A 12,194-nucleotide genomic window follows, 5' to 3' on the forward strand; every position below is an offset into this window, starting at 1 on the left:
AATTATTTTTTAATTTTTTTGGTGTTTAGATGATGAAAAATTAATCAATCTACACAAAACAACAAGATTAGATAAGGAGGAAATGACTTCCCCATTCAGCAAGGATGAAATCATTTTTCTTAAACAGCGAAATAATGAAAACTAATTATCTTTCTAAAAACGGATTTTCATGGTAAACATTTTTATTTGTCGTGAAGTTTGCACCGAAACATCCTAAATTTTGTTTTCACATTCCTCTTCTATCCTCAGGCCTAAATCTATGTTGCATAGATACGTTACATGTGTTTCCGTGTTGTGTCCGACATGTGTCAGAGTGTGTCGGACACATGTTGACCGTGTGTCGGATTTGTCGACACGTTTCAACACGCGTGTCCAAAAGACGATGGAGGGTTGAGGCAAGGGCGAGGGAGCAGAGATGAGGTTGCGAGCGATGGCGAGAGATGGCGAGAGAAAGAGCAGAGGCGAGGGCTGCCACTCTATGATGCTGTGATGGATCGGCGACGTGGCTGCAGCTGCAAGGGAGGAAGGGTTGGAGACGAGGCGGTGAACGATTATGATGACTGATGAGGGTTGAGAGCAAGAAGAGATTGAGAGGAAGGAGGGTTATGCGGCGAGCAGGAGGAGAAGAAGGAGGGCGCGCTAGGGTTTTGAGAAGAGAACTAAAAGAATAAAAAAAAATTAAAAAGTAATTTCGAAAAGATACGAGGGAGGAGTTTTTGAGGGGACCACTCGGGGACTTTTTATTTTAGATTTGGTGGGGAGGGGGAGGGTTGGTGGGGGTGGAAAATAAAATTAAAAAGTAATTTCGAAATTATACAAGAGAGGAGTTTTTTTTTTTTTTATGGATAATACCCTAAAAAACCCCAAACGGCAGATACACTTTGTGACAAATTTACCCCAAACTATATTTTTGACCACCAAAAATCCCAAACTGGTATACTTTTGATAAATTTACCCCAAACCGGTACACTTGTGACAAATTTACCTTATCTTAGTTTTCGTTAAATTTTATTCTCAAATTATTAAGTTAAATAACACGTGACAGTTAACCAATATACCAATTTAAGATTTTACGTTCCGTTTGTCACAGTTTACAATTTTTATGATTTTTTTGTGGTATTAATCCAATTTAGCATATGATATATTTATTACAAATTTACCGGTTTAGGGTTTTTGTAGTCGAATAAATTAGTTTGGGGTAAATTTGTCATAAATGTATCAGTTTAGGGTTTTTTTATAGTTAGTTGGGGTAAATTTATTACAAGTTTACTAGTTTGAGGTTTTTCATGGTCAAAAAAATAGTTTTGGGTAAATTTGTCACAACTGTACCAGTTTGGGGTTTTTTAAGGTATTAACCCTTTTTTTTTTTTTTTGGGACCACTCGAGGACTTTTAATTTTCGATTTGGTGGGAGGGGGTTGGGGAGTTGGTGGGGGTGGGAAATAAAATTAAAAAGTAATTTCAAAAGATACGAGGGAGGACTTTTTTTTTTTTTGGGATCACTCGAGGACTTTTAATTTTCGATTTGAGTGGGTGGGAAATAAAATTAAAATTTAATTTCGAAAAATAAAAATATCAAATGTTAAATGATTAGCATAAATTCATTTTAGGTTTTATTTATTTATAAATTAAAATCAAATTAATTAAAAATAAAAATATTTATTTAATATATAACGTGTTTGTCGAAAATTTTTATTTTTGAAAAGCGAGACGTTGGCGTGTCGTTGTGCCGTGTTGTCGCAAGTAGGCTTAAATAATGGACGTGGAATTGTAGCACCGTGCCGTTGACCTCCTCGGGATGAACGAAGAAAATGGGATGAGCAGATGACAAGAAGAACTAAACCAAAAGAGAGGGGACGAAGACTGAAGAAAGCTGTTGTGCTCGGGTGGGGAACTTTAGTACCATGATCTTCATGCTGTTTACGGCGCTCGTGATATTTTCGACACGAGCCTTTTTGCTGACCAAGGCCTTCGACTCGTCATCGGTCCCAATCGCAGTCACTGAATCGCCGTCGCGAGCTCCGGGAATGGCTGAGCCGGAGGAGAAGCGAATAGACGAGGTGCTGTCGCACCTGATCCTGCTGTCGCAGCGCGTCCGCTGGGCGGTGGATGAGGCCGAGTCGTTCAGGTCCGAGTGCTCCGAGCTAGGCAAGCAGGCCGACCGCCTCTCCGACATGCTCCACTCCCTCGTCCGCTTCACAGCCTCCGCTCCGTCCCTCTACGAGCGCCCCATCCGCCGCGTCGCCACCGAGGCCTCCAGGAACCTGGAGCAAGCCCTAGCCCTAGCTCGCAAGTGCAAGCCCCACAACATCCTCAGCCGCGTCCTCACCGTTAATAGTGCCGCCGAATTTAAGAAGATCACGTTCCTCCTCGACGCTTCTCTCGGGGACCTGAAGTGGCTGCTCATTGTCTTCGATCCCGAAGGTAAGGGTGGTGGTTTTATCGCGCTGCCCCCGGTTGCGAGTGATGAGCCGATTCTGGCTTGGGTTTGGTCCTGCATCGCCTCGCTTCACATGGGGCCCCTGCCTGTTCGAATTAAGGCTGCAAATAATTTGGCTTTGCTCGCGCAAGCCAATGACAGGATCAAGACGATTATCGTGGATGAAGGCGGCATGCCTCCGCTGGTCAAGCTCCTGCAGGAGAGTTCGGCTCCCGATGCTCGAAATGCCGCCATGACTGCGGTCCGCTACTTGGCCTATGATCAGGGGCGAGGTATTGAAGACCGGCAGTCCCAGCCACCGCCTGACCAGATCATCAAAGCGAATGATGATTTGTCTAGAAGGTCACGGTGATTTTTAGAAACTGTCAAAGTTTACAACTGCATGGGCTAGGTTCTTTATGACAACATTACCAACATACAATCCATTGCACCTTTTACTATGCACATTTCATTCAATGAACAGCAAAGCAAGTAGCTCCTGTTCCTCTGACATAAATTATTACAGTCTCCTAGTCTGCATAGATAATCTTTCTTGATCGGAAAGTGCCTGTTATGTCCTGCATTATGATGAAGTAACACGGACTTTTGGTTTACATGAGTGTAATTCTAGTGTGTCAAGATGCTTGATGTGAAGCGTATGGATTAATGCTGTTGCACTATGGCCTTACTCTGGATATTCTCTTACAGGAATCTGCCCGATGGAGGGGTGTTGGAAGTTTCCGACAGAGTCTATGGTGAGCTTTCACATATTCTGTATCAATATGCTACAATAGTTTATAGCGCAGTGTTGTCAGATTCCAGGATTCTATGTATACTTCTTTATTTTAGTGGTCGGATGCGATAACAGCCCGTAGTCTTATTTTCTATTATTTTCCTCCTCTAGGGAATTAGTGGAAAACCTAAGTATCAACAAGGAATGAACGAAGGTCATAATATGTCAAAAGAACGCACAAGCTTGTGTACTGTAGTATTTGGTTCTTTTCCCATTTTGGTTGTAACTCGGGCTCTAGGCACATGAAACGAATACAGACTAAAAATTCCAGGATCGATGACTTTGTTACTTTGCAGAAGAGGCATAAAGTTTCTGTAGAGAAGTTAGTTGCTAGTCCACCAACTGTGATTAGATAGCCGCTCGGCACAAGCATTATCTTCCACAGAAGAATGTCGTCACATTTCATATCACTGCAATTGCAAGTTCATTTCTTGTCTCAGCTAAAAGGAGCGAGCTGGTGTTGTTGGGGAACCCCGCAAAGAGGTTCGATTTTGAGGATGTTATGAGGGCCAGTAAGCAGGAATTAAGGAAAGGGAAGTTCGGGATGACTTACAAGGTTGACCTGGACGATGGAACAACCACGGTGATCTTGAAGATGCTCGAGATTGAGGACTTGTCGGCCGAGGATTTCCGGGACAAGGTGGAAGCCATCGGTGCGATGGACCACGAGAACCTGCTCCCTTTGAGAGGCTACTTCTACAGCAAGTACATGAAGTTCCTCTTGTACGATTACATGCCCGGGAAAAGCTTGTTCGGCCGATTACATACATACAGACGATGGGGAGGGCATCCCCTGAGCTGCGAAGTCAGGCTTTTGATTGCCCTTGGAGCTGCCCGGGCCATCGAGTACCTGCATGCCCACGATATTCACTCCGGGAACATCAAGTCATCCAACATCTTCCTCACGTCATCCTGCGAGGCCCGGATCTCTGATTACAGCCTCGGCCTCCTCGCATGGTGGATCCCGGTCTCTGTTTATGGCCGCTCTAAACGGCCGAAACGGCCGACCCTGCCGCTCGGCGCCAACAAAAAAGCGGTAGATGTGTATGACTTCGGGCAGCTGCTTCTGGAGCTCCTGACGGGGGAGCCACACCCGCAGCTTCTCCTCAAGGAGCAAGGTCAAGGTACAGATCTTCCTCAGTTGGTCGAGTTCGCTCTTCACAAGATGATTGCTAATATTTTTAAGTGGGAGCTCATGACGTGCCACGAATTCAAGGAGGGAATGGTTAAGCTGTTGGAGGTGGCGATCAGTTGTGTATTTCTACAATCACATGAGCCCCTTTCGATGTCTGAAGTACGGAGGAAGATCGAGGAGTTGAACGATACGTATGCTCGGTAAGTTCATATAAAAAAAAGTCAAAAATGCTTCGTCACCTAACTTCATCATGACCGCATTTGGCAACTTGAATTCACTTTAATATTTTACAATGTTCACCATAGAAAAGTTAATTACCGTGGAAGTCGATGTCAAACTGAAGAGGAGTGGGGAAGGTGGGAAAGAAACACGTGAGTTTCGCATCTTTGATGCAATTATGAACAGTAAGGAGTTTCAGGGTATTGATTACTTGTATAGTAGGAAGAACTAGTAAGGGTAACTATCTACTAACAATCTTTCCTGCAATAAAAGAAGGCTCCACCCAAAATAAATGAATCAATGACACAAAGTTTCCCCCAGCCCAAAGTTACGTGGAACAATGTGTCAATCGTCTTGGATATATCGAATTAGGATGACTTCTGGTATCCCTTCAAGACGTGGGTGCTAGTCTAGCTCTTTCAAGATGCTTGACTTAAAGAAATTTGATTCAATCTTGGTGAACGATGGCCTTACCCAGCTTTTACTTTTCGCAGGAAACAACCAGATGGGATTCTGGAAGTTTCTGAAAGAGTTTATGGTAAGTTTTTTTAGATGTTCAATTTTGGTCTCTTGATTATTTGGAAGTGCAACATAGCAGGGTTCCGTGTTCTAACTACTTTCTTTGCTTTAGAGTTCTGGATTAATTGAGCGGGTATTCATGGCCTCTACTTTTGTATTCTACGATTTACCTTCTCTTGGGACAAAGGTACTTCAACAATAGGAGAGTCAACGGGTAGCCTCTTTGGAGGTCTACTGAGCTGTCTAAGATAAGAAACAACCCGTTTCCTGCAAAAGCGGAGTAATATCTGACCGGAGGTCTAGTGAGCTGAACTCATTGTCTCCTACCAACAAATGGTGATTAGCATGCCACCATGCATAAGCATTACCTACCTAACAAATTGTTTCGTGTGCCCTTGCGGTCGCTTTTGACTAACTTTGTTTGCCAATTATGAGTCCACTTCTAGTATCACTCAACGGAAACTCATGTGCCGGGCCATGGTTAATTCATACCACAGTCCATGGCTTCTGTGACTGCTGAAAGTTACCTATTGAAAAGGAAAGCTCATTCAAAAAGTCAACACACACATTACTTAACACTCTGTAGCTGGTGAAAAATATTCGAACCTGTGTTGTCAACTCCCACTTGACAAATTCTTTAACCTACACTGTTTGTGAATAATATTTTGATTTGCAGTCAAAAGCAATATGCAATAATGGAGAAATACCTCTGTACAAGTTTAAAAGTTCTACTAAATCTTCTTAAAATTGGTTCAGCTATAGGCAGTTCTGGTCCTAATTCTTGATTAGAGTCTACAACAAACAATTTCATAATCCTTAACCAGAATGTTCTTAGAAACCCCCTCCAATTGAATCTCTCTAGTTTCTTCTATTTGTTTCCTCACACTAGATTCTACCGCAGATTTGTGATTGTACATTATGTTTTCATTGAATATAATACCATCAGTTCTTATTGTTTTCCTATTTTGTTCATCCACACATCGATAGTCAAAATAATCAGAACCATATCCAATGATAAAACATTTCCAAATCTCTGCATCAATCTTGTTTATATTTTAAAAATCAATGTGCACTTATTAAAACACAACCGAAATGTTTAGAAATTTACTTTCTTTCCAGTCCTTTTTTTTTTTGGTAGCTTGAAATCAAGTGGACCTGAAGGTCCTATGTTGATTAGGAAGTTGCTTCGTTACCTACATCTGCTCAAAATGTTTTGGACAATCCTACATGCATCCTCATACTTCTCGCATGCTCATGCAGAGTTTAGTTCATCCTCTCAGCTCGGTTTTGCAACGGTCTGTGGGAACCGGTCTAGTCATCCTGATTTCATTCTATGCAAAAAACTTCTTGAACTCACTATAATCATCCTCACTGCCATTGTCACCTAGACATTTAACCTTAATCTGGTCTCATTCGCCGCTTCAGCTTTTCACGTCTTAAGAACAACAGACAAAACAATTTTTTTTTTAGAAAATAAAGTCATACTTTCTTGGTGGAGTTGTAAGCAAATTTATTTTTGAATAGATTTCCTAGTTGAAAAAAAAAAAAATCCAATTCTTGCCTATATGTAAGAAGTGGATGTTCTTTATGAAGATTACCAAAGAGGAGTTTCTGCGTGTAAATTACACCTTGAAGATATCAAATTGTGTTGAAGCCAGTAATCTTGTAGTAAGATTTGTGAATTCCTTCATGAGATTGAAAGATTCTTTTGCGAGGAATTGTGGGGTTAAATACTGCATGAGTTTTGGATGTAATTGGGGGTTAGGAAATATTGAGTGTTTGAGTGATTCAAGTATGATTGTAATCTATGTTGTATTGCTTGATCAATAGTGAAACTAATTGCTGCTCTCCCCGTGGACGTAGGTCACTATGACCAAACCACGTAAATCTGGTGTCCTTATTTTATTATTCGCTCGCTTGCTTTTCCAACAATAAGCATTCAATAGGTTTATCTATAGAAGATTCTCATGAGGTGCTTGTCCTTCAAGCTCAGGGGATCATATAATTAGTTGATTCATCACTTCTCTAGAAATATCATTCACACTGCACCTCTATGGAAATGATTTGCAGTACAGGTGTTTCCTACTTAACAACTCTTTTTTGGAAGTTTATGAACTTAATTATTTGGTTTAGTTTCTAAACAACTTTTGACGGCATAGCAAGTCAACACACACGATTTGGAAGCTATCTTGCATAAGTACTTCATTTTTCCTCAAGAAGTAAATTCATTTCATAGTCTGTCAAGTTTATATTGAGCCCAATGGAAGGACACACTTTATTATAGACGTCTCCTGTTAGCTTCGTCTATATTTGTACAGAAATCTAATGCATAAAATGATTTACATATTTGGATGTGCATGCAGTGTTTGAATACTGTCTTAACACGGAAATCTTATGCACATAATGATCAATGAGTAATATCAACAAAGTCCCATTTGATCCCCTTCCTCATGCCCCTTCTTCTAACTTGCTTGTTTCAGGAACTCCACAAATGTCACCTTCGCTGTCAGAAAGTTTGGTTCATTCAGCTCTTAAGGGATCTTTTGGAAGTTTTGAATTAGCCACGAAATCACCTTGCACTTCGCTTGAGTTGGATCAACAATATGACACAACCGTGGAAGAGAATGGTCAGTCATTCTCACTGTCCGATCTCACAGGTTCATTTTCTTCTTCCTCTGTACGATCCCAGACATCCTTATTGGCTTAGGGGCATTATCATCGAGCAATATTGAAAAGTCCAATTGGATCCCTTCCTCATGCCCCTTCTCCTAACTTGCTTGTTTCAGGAACTCCTCCATCGTCCATTGTGAATAATTCACCTCAGGTTTCTTGTGTTCCTCCCCTCCTCCTCTTCCTTCTGTGGGTCATGTGGAGCAAATGATGCCTTCTTTTGAACCGTCTCAAGATGCAATTATGATGCGAAATATTGTTGAACACCCAAAATCGCAGGCCCTCAATCATCAGCTATTTTTGTCTTCAGAAATGCCTCAAGTTGTCATCTCAGGTAATACGTTCACAACGGAATTTTTTATGCATGCTTCTAGTCACGGAGGAATGATTCGCACTCATTTTTCATTGTCCACCACAGAGTATTATGAACTTTTTCGATTTTAAACGTAGGATGGGGCATGTACCTGAATTGAATTGAACTACCTTTACTCGGTCACAGCTTGATTCATTTAAGTTCAGTTCCGCTTGGTCCAGTCCAGCCATAGAGTTACTGAAAAACAGTTTGACCAATTGGCGAGACACATACAACACAGACGTGGAATAGTCAGTCATCTCTCAGATGAAGGGATTGTTTTGGCTAGTAGGACCATGCAATGCTCCTATAATAACTATCACATAATTTCATTCTAATTAGATGTAAATCTATGAAATAAATTTCTTTGGACTCAAAATCTATGAAATAACTATCACTCATAAAAGGTCACTTTGGACTCAAAATTTCACAAGTTGTAGCCATTGTCTGCTGGGATAGGGTGCTTATCACCACGGTTTTATACTTCAAGGAAATTTCCATTGAATGAAATAAATTTCCTTAAAGTTGCCTCGCGTTCTGCAATTGCCTGAATTCTCTTTATGGCCATTATTGCTTAACATTTTCATGTAAAATAGGTGAGAACACGGAATCTGTGAAGTGGGAAGAAATAGCAGCTGTGACAGAAACAAACATGGACGTAACTTCTGTCAGTGACTCAGCATCCTCATCAGCTATCAACAATGGCAGTGTAGAAGCTACTGCGGCAGGTGTCTCCAACTTGGTGCAAATCCCTGATTTGACACTGCCAAAACAGGAAAAAGTGTACCAGCAGGACGGCTCACCATCATCAACCTCCATGTCATCTGGATATGACTATGATGTCTTCCTGAGTTTTAGGGGCCAGATACTCGCTCGGGCATTACAAATTTCCTCTATACCAGGTTGCTAGGTGCTAGAATCCACACATTTAAGGATGATGAAGAGCTCCGAGTTGGAGAGGAGGTTGCTCCTGAGTTGCTAAAAGCTATCAGCCAATCAAAAATTGCAATTCCCATCTTTTCCAAGAGCTACGCCTCTAGTAAATGGTGTCTTAATGAGTTGGTCCAAATGGTGGAGTGTAGTAAAATAGGGAGACAGAAGGTTATGCCCCTTTTTTATGGCGTTACTCCAAAGGAGGTCCGTCATCAAAGTGGGTCTTATAAAGAAGCCTTTATTTCGCATAAGGAGAAATTTGGTGCCAACGTTCGTAAGTGGGAAGCTGCTCTCAACTACGTAGCCTATCTAAAAGGATGGGACGATTCGAAGAAGGATAGGTACGTCATTTTCTGAGTTATCATTTTGGCGCGATATTCCATAATATTACCTTTTCTTCTTATTATGTTTTCCCTTTCCCTTCCATGATATTAGAGGTGAAGGAGAACTGGTAGAAGAGATTGTCCAGGAGGTTATAAATCAGTTGAAAATGGCTTGTCTGCCGATAACAGACTGCTTGGTCGGAGTTGAAAGTCATGTGCAGAAGATCGATACAATGATGTGTGTTGATTCGAAAGACATAAGAATTCTTGGAATCCATGGTATGGGGGGCGTTGGAAAGACTACTCTTGCCAAAATCATCTACAACCGGCTGTCACATCATTTTGAAGCTTGTTGCTTCCTTTCTGACATCAGGGGAACTTCAGAGCTTAAGGGCATCGAAGTTTTGCAAAATCAACTAATCTCCGATGTTCTCAAAAGAAAGGGGTCAAACATTAGCAATGTTGAGGAAGGAATCAAGATAATACAAAATAGTTTACGCGATAGAAAGGTTCTGGTACTACTTGATGATGTCGATCAAATGGCTCATTGGGATGCACGATAGGAAAACCTGCATTGGTTGGTTTAGGAAGTAGAATAATCATAACTAGTAGAAATAGGGATATTGTCGATGTTCTTAAGTCTTGTTATCCATATGAGCTTATGAGCATGAACTTCAATCAATCTCTTCAACTTTTTGCAAACATGCTTTCGGAAGAGATTACCCTACAATGATTATGTTGCTATCTCCGGAGAAGTGGTCGGAAAGTACAGGAGGTCTTCCTCTTGCTCTTGAGGCTATAGGTAAACTACTTCCATGCAGAAGCAAACATTTGTGGGGTACGATATTAAAGAAGTTGAAAGAAGTTCCTCTCAAAGAAGTAAAACAGAAGTTGAAAATAAGTTATGATGCCCTGGATGATAGGGAAAAGCATATCTTTCTTGATATAGCTTGCCTTTTCGCTGGATTTGATCAAAGGATAGCACTCTGCTCGTGGAAAAATTCCAAGCTCTTCCCAGAAGTAGATCTTGAGGTCCTTCAGAAAATGTCTTTGATTAAAATCAGTGAAGACAAGAAGATATGGATGCATGATCAGCTCAAAGGCCTTGGTAGAGACATTGCTCATAAAAAATTTGATAAAGAACGAGAAAAACAGACTCGGTCGCGGAGCCATGAGGAAGGTTTGGATGGGGTGATGGAAACGAAGGTAAATTTGCATTTCAATTACTTTATCCTCATCAACTTGACAAGTTTAGGCCTTTTCACTGTGATTGTATGCTCAATAATATTTAAGGAAGGTATTTCTTATCTCATGATTAGTATTATGACTTGTTTTTTTGGTTATACTAATGCTTAGATTTATTTTTTATGTTCAGAACGACCATATATACTTGTTGAATATAGTATCCTTGCTCTCTTGTTTTGCCGTCGCAGGGAACAAAAAAAATTGAAGCTCTTTGCCAAATGTTTGACCCTCAGTTGCTATATTATTTTGCAAACGAAGAAGTCGAAAGGCCGTCTAATCAAAGATACACTGTTGTGAGGGTTTTCCAGAAGAATTGGCTTTCAAATGATTTCCCAGCCAATCTACAAAACAAGACGCTTATGCTTTCCAAGTTGAGATGGCTTTCGTGGCATCATTTTACCAATTTTTCATGATGAACATAGTCATTCTGCATTTGGGGCACTGCCCTAGTCTCATTGACGTTCAAAGCATTGAAGGCTTGGCAAGTCTCAGGATTTTGAAGCTCATAGAAATTCCGCTATTGGAGAGATTACCTGAGCTATCAAAATTAAAGAAGTTCAATGAACTGCAATTAGGGCACTGCCATAATCTGATCGACTTGCAAAGCATAGAAGGCTTGGGGAATCTCAGAACTTTGAAGCTCATACAAATTCCGCTACTGAAGAGATTAAGTGATCTATCAAACTTGAAGAAACTCACTGAACTTCACTTGCGATACTGCCATGGTCTAACTGAAATAAAAAGCTTTGATGGTTTGGAGAATTTGATGATCTTGAAGCTAGGTGAACTTCCTCTACTTGAGAGATTGCCCAATTTATCGAACTTGAGGAAGCTTACGCATCTTGACCTACGACAATGTCAAAATCTTGTGAAGATTCAAGGAAGACTGGAGTCATTGGAAGACTTGAGCATAAAAGGATGCAGATCTTTAGATGAGATGTTTGATCCAGCTTCGAGTTTCAAGAAACTAAAATCTTTGCGAATACATGATTGCGAGAAGTTACATCTTGACAGGATATGGGTCTCGAAATTTGAAAGATCTGATAGGGTATATGGAAATTCCAGATGTTTGATACTGAGTAAAGTGGGCATTTGCGTTTGTCAGCTGGGTAGACAGTTCTTTTTGCCATCGCTTCCATAGTGAAAACAAATAGACATGTAATGCACAAATTGTGTTTAAAGAAGAGCTGATCAGGTCATCCTCTTGTCATTACAATCTGAGGGGGATATGATTTTCTTCAAATACAACTACTAATTTTGTCCAATACAAGAGTTGATTAGGTCATCCTCTCATCATGATTTAATTGGAGTTTTACTGATTCCATAGATCCACATCGTCTTATCAAAATGTCAATACTCATTGTGCACACTCGTATTGTATCTTCTGAAAAGCTAGTACACTTGATAAAACCGAACAGCAACTTGAGAGGTCAAGCCAATGGTTGTCCCAGAGCTTAGCAAGTTGGTTGACCATTTCGATGTCTCCATGTGGAAGACTCATTGATCTTCTCGAGTTTATGACATGACTCATATTATGAGTACACTCTCTGGTTGCATTTTTGCTATTTATAGGTGGAGGCAATTTGA

General features: G+C 40.7%; 2 protein-coding genes across 3 annotated transcripts; both read left to right on the forward strand.

The window, feature by feature from the left end:
• The first annotated feature begins 1,798 nt into the window (after nucleotides 1–1,798).
• Nucleotides 1,799–9,913, forward strand: LOC104439435. 2 transcript variants are annotated; one of them, XM_039308563.1, is made up of 8 exons: nucleotides 1,799–2,787; nucleotides 3,127–3,173; nucleotides 3,652–4,546; nucleotides 5,060–5,103; nucleotides 7,565–7,741; nucleotides 7,871–8,088; nucleotides 8,703–9,380; nucleotides 9,475–9,913. In XM_039308563.1, exons 1-6 carry the CDS (start codon nucleotides 1,904–1,906, stop codon nucleotides 7,963–7,965), a joined length of 2,142 nt encoding a protein of 713 aa, XP_039164497.1. In that variant the 5' UTR covers nucleotides 1,799–1,903; the 3' UTR covers nucleotides 7,966–8,088; nucleotides 8,703–9,380; nucleotides 9,475–9,913. The 2 variants fall into 2 exon arrangements, with proteins under 2 accessions (XP_039164497.1, XP_039164498.1); XM_039308564.1 differs by having other exon boundaries at nucleotides 1,799–2,781.
• Nucleotides 7,965–9,925, forward strand: LOC104437122 (disease resistance protein RPV1-like). Its single transcript, XM_039309535.1, has 4 exons — nucleotides 7,965–8,088; nucleotides 8,703–8,848; nucleotides 8,965–9,380; nucleotides 9,475–9,925. The coding sequence occupies exons 1-4, from the start codon at nucleotides 7,965–7,967 to the stop codon at nucleotides 9,923–9,925; spliced, it is 1,137 nt and encodes a 378-aa protein (XP_039165469.1).
• The last annotated feature ends 2,269 nt before the right edge of the window (nucleotides 9,926–12,194 follow it).

The sequence above is a fragment of the Eucalyptus grandis genome, chromosome 3, assembly GCF_016545825.1.
Source record: "Eucalyptus grandis isolate ANBG69807.140 chromosome 3, ASM1654582v1, whole genome shotgun sequence".
NCBI classification, from domain to species: domain Eukaryota; kingdom Viridiplantae; phylum Streptophyta; class Magnoliopsida; order Myrtales; family Myrtaceae; genus Eucalyptus; species Eucalyptus grandis.

Coding starts and splice junctions, on each gene's coding strand:
- LOC104439435 (XM_039308563.1), top strand. CDS start 1,904: ATGATCTTCATGCTGTTTACGGCGCTCGTGATATTTTCGACACGAGCC. Junction 4,547..5,059: donor TTGAACGATACGTATGCTCG/GTAAGTTCATAT, acceptor TACTTTTCGCAG/GAAACAACCAGATGGGATTC. Junction 7,742..7,870: donor CTCACTGTCCGATCTCACAG/GTTCATTTTCTT, acceptor TGCTTGTTTCAG/GAACTCCTCCATCGTCCATT.
- LOC104437122 (XM_039309535.1), top strand. CDS start 7,965: ATGCCTTCTTTTGAACCGTCTCAAGATGCAATTATGATGCGAAATATT. Junction 8,089..8,702: donor GCCTCAAGTTGTCATCTCAG/GTAATACGTTCA, acceptor CATGTAAAATAG/GTGAGAACACGGAATCTGTG. Junction 8,849..8,964: donor CGGCAGGTGTCTCCAACTTG/GTGCAAATCCCT, acceptor CCTGAGTTTTAG/GGGCCAGATACTCGCTCGGG.